General features: G+C 50.6%; 1 protein-coding gene across 1 annotated transcript in view; it reads right to left on the reverse strand.

Moving 5' to 3' along the window:
• The window catches only part of FER1L5 (fer-1 like family member 5), a 68,129-nt gene that overhangs the window by 38,799 nt on the left and 16,977 nt on the right, over positions 1-12,353 (reverse strand). The window contains exons 10-17 of the mRNA XM_025353504.1: positions 10,764-10,794; positions 9,694-9,809; positions 9,185-9,308; positions 8,712-8,764; positions 7,151-7,219; positions 1,664-1,707; positions 1,492-1,574; positions 1,323-1,417 (exon numbers count right to left, since the gene is read on the reverse strand). Coding sequence (XP_025209289.1) covers positions 1,323-1,417; positions 1,492-1,574; positions 1,664-1,707; positions 7,151-7,219; positions 8,712-8,764; positions 9,185-9,308; positions 9,694-9,809; positions 10,764-10,794 — 615 coding nt within the window. The remainder of the gene's footprint in view (positions 1-1,322; positions 1,418-1,491; positions 1,575-1,663; positions 1,708-7,150; positions 7,220-8,711; positions 8,765-9,184; positions 9,309-9,693; positions 9,810-10,763; positions 10,795-12,353) is intronic.

The following is a 12,353-nucleotide window of genomic DNA, read 5'->3' on the forward strand; positions in this document are numbered from 1 at the left end:
GAGAGAAAAAGAACAGGCCAGCCGGGCACGGTGGCTCAAGCCTGTAGTCCCAGCACTGTGGGAGGCCGAGACGGGCGGATCACAAGGTCAGGAGATCGAGACCATCCTGGCTAACACGGTGAAATCCCGTCTCTACTAAAAAAAATACAAAAAGCTAGCCGGGCGAGGTGGCGGGCGCCTGTAGTCCCAGCTACTTCGGAGGCTGAGGCAGGAGAATGGCGTAAACCCGGGCGCAGAGCTTGCAGTGAGCTGAGATCCGGCCACTGCACTCCAGCCCGGGCGACAGAGCGAGACTCCGTCTCAAAAAAAAAAAAAAAAAAAAAAAAAGAACAGGCCAATCTCCTCTGAAACCCTTGAGGCAAAGACAAGGTTGTCCAGTCACTGCCTGCCCGGGGCTTACTCCAACCACAATCCCAGAGAATTCCAGACACCTCCACGCCAGGAAACCTCTGGGCACTGAGCCCTCTTCTGCACCCTGGGAACCTGCCTGCCCCATGGAGGCCCCTGTTCCCACAATGCTTCCGGCCGGGTGGGAACTGTGTTCCCACAATGCTTCCGGCCGGGTGGGAACTGTGTTCCCACAATGCTTCCGGCCGGGTGGGAACTGCCATCACTGAGTCTGCGCTCCCCGCCGGGCCGATCAGAGCCCGCCCCGCCTCCTTGGCCACAGGGATCCGAGGGGAGCACACAGGCCGTAAGGAGGCCAATTAGAACGCCTCCCCGGCCTTCCCCGCTGGAGGCGGTGTGGTGAGGTTCCCAGCCCGGAGGCCTCACTGCGGGAGGAGGGAATGAGGCGGGGTGGGGTGGGGAAAGGAGAGGGAGGGCCTCCCAGTGGCCTTGAGGGCCAGTGCCTGTGGTTCTTCCTCAGCATCCTTCCCTGCCTCGTTCCTTCCCAGTGCCTCTTTGCACTGTCAGAAACTGGGATGCACAGTAGATCCAGGCAGACAGGAGTCTTGTTTTTCCCTGGGTTTAAGACAGTGTGAGTTGGGTTTCTGGCATTTACCGCCGTTCCTGAATAACCTCGTGCTTCCTCACACTTGCCTGTGCTGTGTCCTCTGTCCTGCGCGCCCTTCCCGCCTGCTGAAAATCCTACCATGGTTTCCTCTCAAAGCCCCTTCCTCAGGGAAAGCCCAGAGCTTCCGCCTGCTCCTTTCTGGTGCCCCCACGCCTGTCCCACATGCACGTGGCTGCTCATGGACAGGCTTCATGACGTCCTCCCCAAGACCCCGAGGGACAGAAACCAGGGCACGTCCCAGGCCCTAGTGCTTTACTGGGGGCAGCTCCACCTCCGCTGTCCCCTAGAGCTGATGTGACAAGCTTACAGCGCCTTCTTCCTGGATCCTGAAAGGGGCCTTTTTACCCCCGTGCAGAGTCAGGAAGCTGGGGCCAAAGCAGGGCAGGAAGCCAGAGTACGCGCCTGGAAGGAGAGAGAGTGAGAAGGGTCGGGCGCAGGACGAGGGGTGTGGGACGTGGGCTCGAGACTTTGCTTGCCTTCGATCTCCTCTCCGGTGGACGAGATCTGGTTGAGGGACAGGCTGGCAGTCCCAATCTCATCCGAGCAGTCCTTCCTGTGGCTGGAGAGAAACACTCCTCAGGCTGAGCCCCTGGCCCAGCTCTCATTTCCTCCTTCCCTGTGTGCTTCACCCTCCACCAGGTTGCTCACCAGTCCAAGACTCTGAACTTGATGTAGCTGGAGAGGCAGGGTAGCTGTCGGGGGAAGGACAGAGGAGTGGTGGGTACACATTCGGATGGTCTGGTCCTCGTGGAGATTTTAAGAACAGGTAAGGAGTCGCGGGTCTGGGACCAACTCCTGGCTCAGGTACCAGCGAGCCACTTAATCATAGAAAAGCTGGATTTCCAACCAGGCTGATGGAGCTTTGGCTTTAGGGCTTCTTATTTGTTTTCTGGGGGTTTGTTTTCTTTTGAGACAGGGTCCTCCTCTGTCACCCAGACTGGAGTGCAGTGGCATGATCATAGCTCACTGCAGCCTACACCTCTCAGGCTCAAGCGATCCTCCTGCCTCAGCCTCCTGAGTAGCTGGAACTATACAGGCACCTGCTGCCAAACCTGGGTAATTAAAAACAATTTTTTTTTTTTTTTTTTTGTAGAGACAGGTGCCTTACTATGTTGCCCAAGCTGGTCTCGAACTCCTGGTCAAAAGCAATCCTCCTGCGCCAGGCTCTCAAAATGTTGAGATTATAGGTGTGAGCCATCTCGCCCAGCTGGGCCTCCCATTTGAATGGGCCCCTTGCAGGGTCCTGGGAGGGGCCTGGAACTTGTCATATGATCGTTTTGTATTTGTGTTTTTAAAATGGCCCTCTGGCCAGGCATGGTGGCTCACACCTGTAATTCCAGCACTTTAGGGGGCTGAAGTGGGCGGATCACTTGAGCAGCCTGGGCAACATGATGAAATCCTCTCCCTACAAAAAATACAAAAATTAGCTGGGTGTGGTGGCACTCACCTATAGTCCCAGCTACTCAGGAGGCTGAGGTGGGAGGATTGCTTGAGCCCATGAGGTTGAGGCTACAGTGAACCATGATCGTGCCACTGTACTCCAACCTGGGTGACAGAACAAGACCTTGTTTCAAAAAAGAAAAAAAAAAAAGTCCCCTAATTGCATAAGCTTCAGGACCTGCGACACCTGAGTCTGCCCTGACTGTGGACTGGTAGATATTACTGTCCTCGCACGTCCCCTTTCAGTCTGAATGCACATTCACCAAACCATCTCATGGAGAGGCCATGGGCCCGGAATGTCTTCATCATGTCTAGCCATCAACTTTTTAAACAGTGGTATATCTGTCTCCTCAAAGAATAAATAAGCCAGGCACGGTGGTGCAAGCCTGTAATCCCAACACTTTGGGAGGCCAAGGTGGGCAGATCACCTGAGGTCAGGAGTTCGAGACCAGCCTGGTCAACATGGAGAAATCCCATCTCTACTAAAAATACAAAATTAGCTGGGCATGGTGACACATGCCTTTAATCTCAGCTAGTCGGGAGGCTGAGGCAGAAGAATCACTTGAACCCAGGAGGCGGAGGTTGCAGTGAGCCAAGATCACGCCATTGCACTCCAGCCTAGGCGGCAAGAGCGAAACTCCGTGTCAAAAAAAAAAAAGAAAGAATAAATAATAATAGCTGCCTCTTTAGGAGGTTTCTGTTGCCCCTGGCTTGTGCTAAACAAATTCCATAGACCAGCTGAGTGGGCTCTCCTAAAAAACTCTTGAACCAGGTGCTATGATTATTCCCATTTTCACATGGGAAAGCTGAGATCAGAGAGGTTGAGCTCCTGAAGTTCTCATGCTACATTCAGTCGCCAAAGCCTCAGAGCCCCTAACCACTCTGCTATAACCCTGTGGGGGCTGTGATTGTCCCTATAAAGAGATGGGGAATGAGGCCTAGAGAGGCAGAGGGACTTGCTCAAGGTCACGTAGTAAGGGGTGGAGTCAGGATTCCAACCCAAGTTTCTGTGTCCTATCTTCACTCTACAATATAGTTTCCTTAATTATTTTTAAAAAGAAAGAAAGAAAAGAGGCCAGATGCGGTGGTTCACGCCTGTCATCCCAGCACTTGGGAGGCTGAAGTGGGAGGATTGCTTGAGGCCAGGAGTTCAAGACCAGCCTGGGCAACATAGTGAGACCCCATCTCTATCAAAAATACAAAAAAATTAGCTGGGCATGGTGGCTCGTGCATGTAGTCCCAGCTACTCGGGAGGCTGAGGCACAAGAATTGCTTGAACCTGGGAGGCAGAGGTTGCAGTGACCTGAGATTGCATTGCTGTAGTCCTGCCTGGGCAACAGAGTGAGACTCTGTCTCAAAAAAAAGAAAGAAAGAAAAAGAGAAAAATAAATAGAAGAAAAAACATCCATGTGTCCATGTGTAAAATAGAGCTGCAGGGTTGAGGCCAGAGCGTGACCCCAAATCCTCAGTCCTCTCCGCTGGGGCCTCTTCTCCTTACAGCAGTTCTTGGGGTGCTGCTGGGAACCTCCCAGCTTTCCATTTTCTTCATCCAATTCTCCCCGGGTCCTGACAGCTAAGGGGCCAAGGAGAAGAGGAAAGGGCTTTCCAGGTGAGCAGCTAGTTAGTAAGAAAGGAGGAAATTTCCAGGCTAAGGGAGGACATTGGAAGGGGAGAGGTGGGCACCAGAAGGCATCCAGGTTTTCCAAAGTTAAGAATCGTCCAAGTTCAGATTTATGGCCGAACCACCTTTCCATCCATCCTGCTAATAATTCTCCTCCTGCTTCTCAGTTCCTCATCTAGTGTGCTGCCTCCCCTTCTGCCCTGGGGCCCTCGGACTGACCATTGGCACAGGCCAGTTTTCTGCAGTGCCCCGGGCTCTGCTCCCTCTCTGACCACCTGGCCTCAGATGCTACCATCTGTGTGGTTGGCTGTTCTGCCTCTTCAGAGTGCGGTTCACACCCGCCTGCTGCATTTCCAAAGGGCAGTATCCAAAGGGCCCCACCCTGGAGACTGTGTTCTGGGGAAAATGGATGAGGTTCCAGGGGGTGTTTGGACGTCTTCAAATGTTGGAAGGCCTCGGCCTCTCTCAAGGATGAGGGAGGGCCTGGCCTGTGCCATTGGTTCTGAGCCTGTAAGAAGATGACAATGGCCGGGCACGGTGGCTCACACCTGTAATCCCAGCACTGTGGGAGGCCAAGGCGGGCGGATCACCTGAGGTCAGGTGTTTGAGACCAGCCTGGCCAACATGGTGAAACCCTGTGTCTACTAAAAGTATGAAAATTAGCCGGGCTTGGTGGTAGGCACCTGTAGTCCCAGCTACTCATAGCTTGAACCCAGGAGGCAGAGATTGCAGTGAGCCGAGATCGCGCCATTGCACTCCCGCCTGGGTGACAACAGTGAAACTGTCTCAGAAAAAAAAAAAAAAAATGAACACAGAAGATGAAAAAAGAGGATTTCCCAAGGCTCTGAACAGCCACAGAGCATCTGAGGATCCTAGCCCTGTGCCCTCACCACAGGCCGGAAAAGGTGGGAGGGACCTTGGCAAGGATGGCGGACGGACTAGGCCTCCTCTGAAATGTCTTCCTACTTTCAGAGTCCATAAAATCATCCAAGGAGGCAGGGATTATGAGGAATGGTTGAAAATGATGACTCACAAGAAGGCAGACTGGGTAACTACTGGAAGCATCAGGGAGGGGAGTTCACAGGAGGGAGAAGGAGAGCTCATTAGCTAATTTTGTATTTCACAACATATGAGGAAGCAAAACACTCTCTGGGTTGCCAAATCCGTGTCACACAAATTTCTATGTGCCTGCACCTATGAGAGAGCTCAAGTTCTCTCTCAGAACTGTGTTCTGATTTTACACACAGCTCTTAGAAGCCTGACTTAGAGTCAAAAGGCCAGTAAGGCTCCACCTTCAAGAGAACTGTCATCCACAACAGCTGATAGGTGACGAGACAGATTGAAAGGTGATCAAAATCAGACTACAGAATCCCACAAAGAAAGCGTCTGGGAGCCATTTAGTGTAGGAACAAGTAGCCCAGTACTGCAGATAGCCCAGGATAATAACTATGTTCCCGTAATGGCTCCAGGCCATCAATGAAAAGCTCTAATTATATTCAGGGCAAGTTGCTGAGAAGATAAGAAAATGTGTATTATCATTTAAAATGGGTCTTTAAAGGGATTTGTTTTGTTTTTATATGTGGGTGAAAGGGCACATTTAAGTTCTCTGGAAAGTTCAGTTGTATGACCCAATCATTGCTTAATATATCTACCAGAATCTAGTCATTCTGCATCTACATATTTACCTAAGAGAAATGAAAGCATATGTCTATGCTAAGGGTTGCACACAAGTGTTTACAGATTCACTGTAACAGCTGCAAACTGGAAACGATCATAAACAAGGAAAGGGATAAGCAAACTGTGGTACATCCATACAATAGAATATTACTCAGCAACAAAAAGAATGAACCACGGATACACAGCAACAGCATGAATTAATTTCAGAATAATTATGCTGAGTGAAAGAAGTCAAACAAATAAGCATACTTACTGAACGATTCCATTTCTATGAAACACTAGGAAATGCAAGCTAATCCGTAGTAACAGAAAGCAGATTGGTGGTTGCCTGGGGATGGGAGGGGGTGGAACGGGAATCACAGGGAGGGATTCCCAAGGGGCATGAGGCAACTTTTGGAGGTTGTAGATATATTCATCATGTTGATTGTAATGGTGGGTTTCCTGGATGTGTACATATTTTAAAATGTATCAAATTGTACATTTCCTTCCTTGCTTCCTTCCTTCCTTCCTTCCTTCCCTCCCTCCCTTTCTTTCTCTTTCTCTTTTCCTTCCTTCCCTTCCCTTTCCTTCCCTTTTTCCTTCCTTCCTTCCTTCCTTCCTTCCTTCCTTCCTTCCTTCCTTCCTTCCTTCCTTCCTTCCTTCCTTCCTTCTCTCTCTCTCTCTCTCTCTCTCTTTCTTTCTTCTAGAAGTATGAAAATTAGCCGGGCTTGGTGGTAGGCACCTATAGTCCCAGCTACTCATTCTTTCTTTCTTTCTACTTCCTTCCTTCTTTCTTTCTTCTTTTATATTTTTCTGAGACTGACTCTCCCCGTTGCGCAGGCTGGAATGCAGTGGCTTGGCTTGGGCAACAGGCTGTTATCACCTACTGAGCTGGTCTTTGCTCAGATAAGTAGGTGATACCACCTCGGCTCAGCTCATTGCAACTTCCACCTCCCAGGTTCTAGCAATTCTCCTGCGTCACCCTCCCGAGTAGCTGGAACTACAGGCGCATGTCACCACGCCCGACTAATTTTTATCTTTTTAGTAGAGTTGGGTTTCGCCACTGTTGGCCAGGCTGGTCTCAAACTCTGGAGCTCAAGTGAGCTGCCCACCTCAGCCTCCCAAAGTGCTAGGATTACAGGTGTAAGCCACAGTGCCCGGCCAAATTGTACCTTTTAAATATCTACAAGTCATACATACCATTGACATAGGTATGTCAATGATAACTCAGTAAAGCTATAAAAGGTAAAGTTTTCCATAATATGTCCTGGGCTTCCTCATGCTCCCTATCAGGCAGAGTCCCCCTTGCCATGCTTCTTGGCCCCCACCCTCTTGTCTTCACCCGCACACAACCATCCAAACTTCCCTTCTATGTTAGGGGATGTAGGAGAAGAGTGGGCATGATGGAGGAGCCATACCTGAATCCGGAAGGTCAGGATCTGGTTCCATATCGGGTTGTCGGTTTGCGTCTGCATGTGCGTCCTGAGCTGGAATGTGCCAAAGCAGTGTTGGTGCCAGCCTGCCCCTCCTCCCTCCACTGGCCTCACCTTCCAGCTCTTCCTGTCCAGCCCCCGGTGGCCACTGTCTGCACACAGACGTGCTCGGGCTCATCCCTGCTCTCAAGACACCTGCACAACTTCTCAGCAGCAACAGCACCAGTCCTTTGTGTACTTATCCGAAGTGTTTGCCAGATTCAGATTCCTCATATTTTTCCTTAAGTCAGCTTTCAATAGACCTCATTTTTAAACAGCTGTAGGGCTACTAACCTTACTATATGAGTGTATACACATAGATTTTGCTAGATAAATTCTAAGATTCCAAAAGAAAAATGGGTAAAAACACAGCTAATGGCAGCAGCATGCCTCTTTCAAAACCATCAGTTGACTTCATTTTTAAGCAGTGGTATCTGTGAAACCAAGTGTTACTTGGCCTTATTAAACCTTTTAAGGTACACAAGATGAACACAGAAGTATCAAAATTTTTGAAAACCGTGTGTCACTTACCACCTGAGAACGTTTCACCTAGCCTTGGAGGTACCCAACCACTCACTGGGACATACTCAGTATGGTGGTTTTAAATATGTCCACAATTTCTTTTTTTTTTTTTTTTTTTTTTTGAGACGGAGTCTCGCTCTGTCACCCAGGCTGGAGTGCAGTGGCCGGATCTCAGCTCACTGCAAGCTCCGCCTCCCGGGTTCACGCCATTCTCCTGCCTCAGCCTCCCGAGTAGCTGGGACTACAGGCGTCTGCCACCTCGCCCAGCTAGTTTTTTGTATTTTTTAGTAGAGACGGGGTTTCACCGTGTTAACCAGGATGGTCTCGATCTCCTGACCTCGTGATCCGCCCGTCTCGGCCTCCCAAAGTGCTGGGATTACAGGCTTGAGGCACCACGCCCGGCCTATGTCCACAATTTCTTTGGTACTCCTCCCTTCAAAAGATAGACACTATTTTCTCTCTGCTTATGTGTGGGCTGGATTTAATGACTTGCTTGCAAAAAATAGAATGTGGTAGAAATTCTGCTTGGCAAATACGGAAACAAATCTATTTACCTTTAACCTAGCATTCTCCGAATCTGAACATAGGACCCTTTTTCACCCATGACACCCAACAGCACACTTTGGAAAATGCTATTCTGTATTCATAGAGGTTCACGGAATGTCAGCAACTCTCTCGCCCAGAACCTTCGTTTACACATGAAGAAACTGAGGAATGGTGACAGTTTCAATGTTGTTCACTCTTTGGCATGTTTCACTCATGCACTCATTCTTCTACATGTATTTGGTTTGGGGGGGGCATCTGGCATGCAGAGAATAAGACATGGCCTCCACCTGCACAGAGGTCCAGGTGCAGGGGTGCATGCTTCTCTCAGTGGGTGACTGGGAGATGACTCCTGTGGTCTTGCCTACCGAGCCACCCTCCTCTCCACACTACTTTCTCTAGGTGCCAGTCTCTCTAGGTCTCAGAACATTTCTACACTTACCTTTTCCCCAATTAGTTCCACCTCCAACTGAGGATTCACTGACTGCTGGTTCTCTATGAACAACAAGTTAAAAGACATCTGAGCCAGCAGCATATTTTTTCAGGGGGAGGGAATAGAGTGGAGACAGAACAACTGAAAACCCTCCCCTGTAATTTAGAGGGGTGCCCCCCGGGCAGACCTGTCTCCAGTTACCACCGCGCCCCTTCTTCTTCCACACAATGGCGTGGGGTGGGGGGACATAGGGAGCCTTGAGTCTGCATCTGGCCGTCATAGGCCGGGGGTGTGAGGCCCATTTGAAAGGGTGTCCATGGCACTTCCACAGGACAAGTCTCGGGACATTCCAGTCTCACCCTGTCCCCCTACCCCAAACTGTAGTTTAGTATCAAAAGGAATGAGGACATTCCATGAGGATCCAGGGTACCACCGTGTAGGGAACCTTAGGGCTGCTCCCTCCCCTGCACCCGGACTCTCACTGAGGTGAAGGTCCTCTGCGCAGTAGATGAAGAACTGTAAGTAAGCCATGTTGATCGGGACTACCGCTGACTTGAAGATCTGAATATCGGTGTCATCGGCCCCATACAGCTGCTTTTGATCTATCTGGAGGGACCAGAGGGCTGATATAGTCAAGGTCATGTGGAGGTCACAGGTAAGGACCCCAGACTTTGCTTCCCCAACCTCCCACTTGGTGCAGGGGGATGGGACAACCCTGCAGTGGTTCAGCGGACAAAGGAGAGACCCTACAGTGGCTCAGCGGACAAAGGAGAGACCCTACAGTGGCTCAGCGGACAAAGGAGAGACCCCCACAGTGGCTCAGCGGACAAAGGAGAGACCCCACAGTGGCTCAGCAGACAAAGGAGAGACCCCACAGTGGCTCAGCGGACCAAGGAGAGATCTGATGGTCAACGCCCAGGGTGAGGCTCAGGGGTGCCCCCAGGAGGCAGCCAGGATAGGATAGGTTCCTGGGGCATTAGGGGCAGCTCACCAGGGCCTGGTCTCCCACACCGAGGGCACAGATGGTGACTTTCAGGTAGCCTGTCACACCACTGCCGGGGTTATTTGGTTGGCAGAGGCCTAGCCATTTCCTTAGGAGTGTGTGACCTGGAGAGGCAGAGGGGCCATGGGAGATCTGCCTCCAGCCTCCTTCCCTCTCCCCTGAAACCAGCCTTTGTTTTAGGAGGAGGGGAAGGTGGAAATACGTCTCAGGCATCCTGTGTTCTACCCAGTGGCAGAGGAAAAGGGGAGTCACGTGTACCATGAAGCAATGATAGCGTGCTCACAAGGCTGCCAGCTGTTGCCTCTAGGAACAGGGACCCCTGTTTATGCCTTGGGAACCTACTGTTCTCACTGTGGCCTGGTCTGGAACCAGGCACTGTAGAGGCAACCATTTTCCTCAACCTGGTGTGTATGTTATAGCCAGGTAGGGTGGGAACTTCCACTCAAACTTTAATCTTCCAATACTGGCCTCAAAAAATAGAAATCTAACCCAGGATGGTAATAAAAGGCCAGCACTTGACCGAAAGGGATGCCCTGAGTTTTTCGGAGAAAGATGCTACTATTATAAAGTAAAACAGGCCAGGCGCGGTGGCTCACGCCTGTAATCCCAGCACTTTGGGAGGCTGAAGTGGGTGGATCACCTGAGGTCAGGAGTTCGAGATCAGCCTGGCCAACGTGGTGAAACCCCATCTCTACTAAAAATAAAAAATTAGCCGGGTATGGTGGCGCATGCCTGTAATCCCAGCTACTTGGGAGGCTGAAGCAGGAGAATCACTTGAACCCAGTAGGCAGAGGTTGCAGTGAGCCGAGATCGAGCCACTGCACTCCAGCCTGGGTGACAGAGCGAGACTCCATCTCAAAAAATAAAATTAAATTAAAACATAAGGTAAAATAAAATACCACAATGTACCGTAAAATATTATCAAATACAGAAAATCATTTACAACTTCTAATACTTCCCTCCACCCATGTGTCGGACGTATGGGGATTTTAAGGTATTCTGACCCCTGGCCTGATTTTTCTCAGAAGACATACATATTTGCCGTAAGTGTTACCTACCTGGAGAATGGTAGATAAACCCAATATCTGTCTGGAAAGACAAGAGTGGGGTGAGAATTAGTTAGGGCCTGCAGCCAAGATTTGTAATATCAACTAACCTGACCCAACTACTAGCTGTTGGGGCTTCAGTATGTTCTCTGCCCTAACTCCTTTCATCTTTACAGCAGCCTGGGAGGTAGGCCTATTATCACCTCTACTCTGCAGAGGAAGATACTGAGTTTGAGAGAGGTGCCCAAAGTCTTACAACCAGCCAGTGAGAAAGCCTGCATGGAAGATGTCCTCAACATTGCGCTGTGCCACCCCCTCGGCCAATGCAGCCCGACTCTACCCTACTCCTGGGTCCGGGAAGGGCTCACTGCTCCTGGGGAAGAGGATGGTTAAGGTAAGAGGTAGGAGTTGATAAAGAAACTACGGGTTTTCTCTTTCGCCTTGGAGACAGTTTCTAACACAGAGGTTTGAGGAATGTGGTTCGGGATGGAAGGTGACATATGTGGGGCAAGCTGCTACGGAACATTAGGGCCACCCATACTGTGTTCTTAGATACAGCAACACAGCACAGTCCATCAAAGAAAAGCTTGATAAATTGGACTTCATCAAAAGGAAAATTTTTGCTTTTGAAAGACACCGTTAAGAAAATGAACAGGCTGGCCGGGCACGGTGGCTCAAGCCTGTAATCCCAGCACTTTGGGAGGCCGAGACGGGCGGATCACGAGGTCAGGAGATCAAGTCATCCTGGCTAACACGGTGAAACCCCATCTCTACTAAAAAATACAAAAAAAAGGCCGGGCACGGTGGCTCAAGCCTGTAATCCTAGCACTTTGGGAGGCCGAGACGGGCGGATCATGAGGTCAGGAGATCGAGACCATCCTGGCTAACACGGTGAAACCCCGTCTCTACTAAAAAGTACAAAAAAAAAACTAGCCGGGCGCGGTGGCGGGCGCCTGTAGTCCCAGCTACTCGGGAGGCTGAGGCAGGAGAATGGCGTAAACCCGGGAGGCGGAGCTTGCAGTGAGCAGAGATCCGGCCACAAAAAAAAAAAAACAAAAAACAAAACAAACAAACAAAAAAACACACTAGCCGGGCGATGTGGCGGGCACCTGTAATCCCAGCTACTACTCGGAGGCTGAGTCAGGAGAATGGCGTGAACCCGGGAGGCGGAGATTGCAGTGAGCTGAGATCTGGCCACTGCTCTCCAGCCTGGGCGGCAGAGTGAGACTCCGTCTCAAAAAAAAAAAAAAAAAAAGAAAATGAACAGGCTGTTGGCCAGGTGTGGTGGCTCACTCCTGGAATCCCAGCACTTTGGGAGGCCGAGGCGGGTGGATCACGAAGTCAGGAGATCGAGACCATCCCAGCTAATATGGTGAAACCCCGTCTCTACTAAAACTACAAAAAAATTAGCCGGGCGAGGTGGCGGGCGCCTGTAGCCCCAGCTACTGGGGAGGCTGAGGCAGGAGAATAGCGTGAACCTGGGAGGCAGAGCTTGCAGTGAGCCGAGATTGTGCCACTGCACTCCAGCCTGGGTGACAGAGCAAGACTCTGTCTCGAAAAAAAAAAAAAAAAAAGAAAGAAAATGAACGGGCTGTCATACTC

Source organism: Theropithecus gelada, chromosome 13 (genome assembly GCF_003255815.1).
Source record: "Theropithecus gelada isolate Dixy chromosome 13, Tgel_1.0, whole genome shotgun sequence".
Classification (NCBI taxonomy): Eukaryota; Metazoa; Chordata; class Mammalia; order Primates; family Cercopithecidae; genus Theropithecus; species Theropithecus gelada.